This window comes from Apium graveolens, chromosome 10 (genome assembly GCF_009905375.1).
Source record: "Apium graveolens cultivar Ventura chromosome 10, ASM990537v1, whole genome shotgun sequence".
NCBI classification, from domain to species: Eukaryota; Viridiplantae; Streptophyta; class Magnoliopsida; order Apiales; family Apiaceae; genus Apium; species Apium graveolens.
The window spans coordinates 211,725,923-211,731,776 of NC_133656.1; the positions used below are offsets into that span (position 1 = coordinate 211,725,923).

Sequence of the window (5,854 nt, forward strand, 5' to 3'; positions counted from 1 at the left end):
GTCAAAAAAAATCTTCTCGGAGATTTACGAATAAAATTTTATATAAAAATATTATTAAACGTAGAATGTACTATAAATAAAATATTATTATTTTATTTAAAATATTAAATATCACATATGTATTGTACAATATTAAAAAAAATATTATTATACATAATATCATATATGTATTACATGTATAATATTAAAAAATATTTTATTCAACAAAACATATTTAGTTTGCAGAATATTTGTCCGGTTTATAAAATATATACATTCAACTTATTAAATTTAAACCATATTCAATAATTCTAAGGAATTAGTTATATTTATTGAACATATTTTACAAAATAATATATTTTATCGTGTTTTCATTGAAACTATAAGGTTTTCGAACTTTTAGATAAAAACCTGTTCTCCACATAATTTTTCTCTATGTTTAAATACATTTCAAATATCATATTCTCGTAAAAAACTATAACAAAGATTATTTTCGAAGTAATATTTGAATTTAGTTTATTTTAAACCATATGATATTGCATGCATTTTTTCTTGAAAGTTAGTGTTTGTACATAATTGACTCTCTGTACAACAGAGAATCATTTCCATTTCACATCAATTTTTTTATAATCAGAAGGAAAACCAAAACCGTCGTCATTGCTGACGTCTACCGGTCAGGCCCATCCCCCTCTTTCCTCCACCTCCCCACTTTACGACCTACACTGTTCCACGTAATCCTGGATATTTAATTGGTTAAAATATTTATAATTTATAATTTAATAATCGTCCTTTCTTTTGTATAGATTATATTTCATTAAAAATACCAGACTTCAATCAAAAATATTTCCGAAAAAAATCCAAAAATATTATCACAGGACATCTGACGTTATTATATTCATGAGAATCATATTATTACACGAGAAATTCATTTTTAGGAGGAAACGAGCGATGACATTACGATAACTCAAAATTTGGAAACGTTTTTTAAACGCTTTTGGTGACTTTACCTTTTCTGTTTTTTTTTTTAATATAATTTACGATAATTATTTTTATAAGTATGTAGTAAACTGTAGTAACAAAATTATTACACAGCGATTGTCGTGGACTGGAGATTGCTCGGTCAGCAAATCACTAGGAAAACAAGCAGCCACGTGTACGGCTCCCATTGACGCAACTAATAACCCAATAGGACTGACCCTATAAATCCATACGCTCTGTCTTCACAAACTTCGAGACGCTTCAATTTCAGCAGCACCAAAAGTAAAAACTAAACAAGTACTAAAAATCGATCCAAAAATGGCGGAGAAATCGTTCAAATATGTCATCGTCGGCGGTGGTGTTTCCGCTGTAAGTATATTCTATCCACATACACTTGTATCCATTTCTCGTACTCGTGTTTAAGATTTACAATTATTTACAGATCCGATTTAATTTTAATTTTGTTATATCGATTGACTTTTTATCCTTACCTGAATTTTGATGGTATGGTTGGTAGAATTTGAGATTGGAAAATGTGAATTTAGTCAAACTAATGATTGTGCATATAAATCGTTTTATAATTGTTGTGACCAGTAGTTTATCCATTCCAGTTTACAAGCTGTATTAGAGTCTGTGATTTTAAAGATATGATCCGTGTTATGGTTCGTATAATCTTATCCTAAAATTTTGATTTCGAAACTAATAGTAGAATAATGATTGAAAACTTAATAGTAAAATCAACGCGTAGAAGAGTACTGTTAGCATAAGGACAGTTGCTTCACTTGGTAACAAATATGAATGGTGCTCGTGTTTTCAATTATGTTATTTTCGTATCACCATGAGACTACTTTGCTGATGAAATATCATGAATTCATTTTAAGATCAAATAGCCTTCGTTTTCTTATCTTATTTTAGTTATGTGTCATTAAAGCTACGTAAAATATATGTAATAGGTCACGTTAGTACAGTCTGGTGAGGTTGCTTCAGTTTAACGGATGTTAGATTAGTCATTTTGGGTAAAACTGTTCCAATTTTCTATGCATCTTCTCCTACGCAGCTGATGACATTGTTGCATACCCTGATGTAGAAAAATTATATACAAGAATGATGAAACTTATAATCTTACCACAGTACAATGCATGTGGTTGCCTTATACAATGTGCTAAATTCATTGTATTTTTGGTTCAGGGTTATGCTGCCAGGGAGTTTGCCAACCAAGGAGTAAAGCAAGGAGAGCTGGCAATCATCTCCAAAGAGGCGGTAGGATATTAAACTAAATTTCTATATTCTGGTTGAGAGTATTTTTGTTAATATTGCAAAACAGGGGAGTATGTCGCAGGTGATTCTTGTAGCTAACTAATTGCAACTTAGTTGAGAGCATTTTTGTTAATATTGCAAAATAGGGAAGTATGTTGCAGGTGGTTCTTGTAGGTAATTGCAGCTTAGTTGAGTACATTTTTGTTAATATAGCAAAACAAGGGAGTCTGTCACAAGAGGTTTCTGTAGCTTATTGCAGATATTTGAAGAGGGCGAGTTAAATTGACTTGATATTTAGATATTTGAACAGCATGCCTACAGAAGTCCTGTCACCTGTTCGCTTTTATATCGAAATGTTATTTATTAAGTAAGATCTTTTGATGATGTGATTTATTTCTACTCTCCCAGGTGGCTCCTTATGAACGTCCTGCACTAAGCAAGGCATACTTGTTTCCTGAGGGTAAGTAAACTTTACTAGTTGCAATGTCATAAAATAGTTTCCTGAGCACAATATATGCTTAATCCCCCACTTTTTTTTAATAAAAGCTGTACGTGTTATCTGTTCTTTGTCCTTTTTTCATTAGCTGTACGTGTTATCTGTTCTGTTTGGCCCCCGCTTTTTTTATAAAAGCTGTACGTGTTATCTGTTCTTTTCCTTTTTTCATCAGCTGTACGTGTTATCTGTTCTGTTTGGTTTAGTATACTTATTGTGAGTTTGTAAGATGCATTTTTTTATTCTACAGGAGCTGCAAGGCTTCCTGGGTTCCACACATGTGTTGGAAGTGGAGGAGAGAAATTGCTTCCTGAGTGGTATGCCGATAAAGGTATACAATATACATTCTCGTGGGAATAGATATACATAGAAGATGGTTCTTCTACATTTTTCTTGTTTCCTTTTGTGGATACATTTTCCTCCTACTTTTGATATAAGCAGATCAATTCATTCCTCGGTAACACTTAAAAAAAATCTTGCAGGAATATCATTATATCTTAGCACAGAAATAGTGAAAGCAGACCTTGCTTCAAAGACTCTAGTCAGTGCGGCTGGAGATACCTTTAAATTTGAGTCTCTTATAATTGCAACCGGTTCCACAGTAAGAAATTAAGAATCAATCATTGTCAAAAGTTGTTGACGTATAGTTTATAATTTTACTCATTATCTTCATGCTATCTCATCAATCTCACATTTATATAGGTACTGAGATTGACAGATTTTGGCGTACAAGGAGCTGATTCCAAAAATATTTTATACCTGAGAGAAATTGATGATGCTGATAAGCTTGTGGAAACCATTAAGGCTAAGAAAAATGGAAAGGTCGTCATTGTTGGTGGTGGATACATTGGCCTTGAGCTTAGTGCAGTCATGAAGCTTAATAACTTAGATGTCACAATGGTTTACCCAGAACCATGGTGCAGTAAGTGGATTAATAAAAACTTGTAGACCTATTTTTCGAGTTGCACTTTGCTGTACTTTAAATGTGAGCTGAACCTTAATTGCTGTCTTGCTGATTTATGCTCGCAGTGCCTCGGCTTTTCACAGCCAACATTGCTTCATTCTATGAGGAGTTTTATACAAACAAGGGAGTACAAATCATTAAAGGAACAGTAGCAGTTGGATTTAACAGCAATGATAATGGGGAGGTATGTACTTGAGCTGTTGAAAAATAAGCCTTGCTTCATTTTTTGTTTGTATTTTTCAGTTCTCATTTATCTGGTTGCTGGGATCTACATAACGTCTTCTTTTCACCCAAAACTTAGGTAAAGGAAGTGAAACTTAAGGATGGTCGGGTGCTGGAAGCGGATATTGTTGTTGTTGGTGTTGGGGCAAGACCCCTCACGACACTCTTTAAGGGTCAAGTTGAAGAGGATAAAGGTGGAATTAAGGTTTGTGTAATTTCCTGTTTGAAGATTAGCAGCCTGTTAAGTTTTTTAATTAATATTGGCTATATTTCTATGTTAAAAACATGTGTTTTCCTTCCGAAGTCCTGCTGGATTGTCAGATGTGAGAATCCAGCAGTTTCCATTCACTTCTGGTGCATTCCAGTGTATGATTTCCACGTTTTTAAAAGTGATCATGCTCTTATAATCTGTTTTACACTTATTATCTTATAATATTATTGCATCCAGCAATAAGGTTTAGCATGTTAAAACTAAATTATTGTAGAATATTTCTTGAGGACAACACGGGCTTATGTACTTTCCCTTCTAAATCAAAGGGTAGCTAAGAACTCCGAACCTTGGTTTGATTGGACCCCTGTGTTTTACTTGTGTTTTTGGTGTATCTTTATATTATGCATTTCAGCCCTTCTTAAGTTTCACTGAGCCGCAATATATGGTTGTGAAGTTTACTATCTGGTCCTTTTGGTGACAGACTGATGCATTCTTCAAGACAAGTGTTGCTAATGTATATGCTGTTGGTGATGTTGCGACTTTTCCCATGAAAATGTACAATGATATTAGAAGAGTTGAACATGTGGACCATTCCCGTAAATCTGCTGAACAGGCAGTAAAGGTTGGTGTTTTTTCGTGCTTACTGCAAAATTTAAGTTATCAGTGCGCATCTATGTATTTGCGTATTACCAGTTTGGAAATATATATGTGAAAAATATAGGAGATTTTACAATATTCTAGTGATTGTTCGAACTTCTGCGGAAATTTGAGTTCTTTTGTGCCATCTACTTTCCCTTCAACTGGTGTTCCTTGGTGGGTTTTTTTTAAATTCTAGAGTTCCATAGTAGTAGCAACTTTTAGTTAGCATTTTAGTAGCTTTGTTGGACTCGAGGACACGTTATGTTACTTGAACTAATTGGTGCTAACTTATCGCTACAGGCAATTTTTGCAAGTGAACAGGGGAAAACAATTGATGAATATGACTACCTTCCATTCTTCTACTCACGTTCTTTCAACCTATCATGGCAATTCTATGGTGACAATGTTGGTGATGCGGTAATCTTTGGTGACAACAGTCCAAAATCAGAGAACCCCAAGTTTGGATCATACTGGATCAAGGATGGAAAGATAGTAGGTGCATTCCTGGAGGGTGGTTCTCCTGAAGAGAACAAGGCTATCGCCAAGGTGGCTAAGGTGCAACCTGCAGCTGACAATCTGGATGTGTTGGCAAAGGAAGGCCTCACGTTTGCTTCGAAGATTTAAAATTAAAATTCTAAAAGGAGCAAATCACTACAGTAAAATGTATTTGTCTTCCCTTGGTTTTCAACATTTTACACACTGTTTGCGTTTTAGATGTCTTACGGACAAAGCACTTATACTGATTGGTTTGTACAAGGAACAAGGCTTTCTTCGACGCACTTGTCATAATTGAACTTAAGGCTCTGTACTGAAATTACTCTAATTCTTGGCTGAAAGTGTCATACTCTTTCTTGTCTTGGTGTAGTTGAAGTTTGACTATTTTTTCACAAATAAAATGAAACTAAGTTTGAAATATAAAATATTACCATATATAATTTGAGAAAAAATTGCATTATTTTTTTGAAAAGAACAAACCTCCATTTTATCTAAAGTATATGATTGGTATTAGATATGAAAACTGAATGGAAGTCTTAAGAACCTTGAATTGTCTTGTTCACGAATAAGTTCGAACTCGGTTCGATTAGTTAAGAACATGATCTTGAACACAACA

General features: G+C 33.8%; 1 protein-coding gene across 1 annotated transcript; it reads left to right on the forward strand.

The window, feature by feature from the left end:
* The first annotated feature begins 1,171 nt into the window (after positions 1 to 1,171).
* LOC141689879 (monodehydroascorbate reductase) lies at positions 1,172 to 5,566 on the forward strand. Its single transcript, XM_074494383.1, has 10 exons — positions 1,172 to 1,326; positions 2,146 to 2,217; positions 2,623 to 2,674; positions 2,958 to 3,038; positions 3,190 to 3,308; positions 3,410 to 3,629; positions 3,737 to 3,855; positions 3,973 to 4,098; positions 4,586 to 4,726; positions 5,044 to 5,566. Exons 1-10 carry the CDS (start codon positions 1,276 to 1,278, stop codon positions 5,365 to 5,367), a joined length of 1,305 nt encoding a protein of 434 aa, XP_074350484.1. The 5' UTR covers positions 1,172 to 1,275; the 3' UTR covers positions 5,368 to 5,566.
* Positions 5,567 to 5,854: the final 288 nt, after the last annotated feature.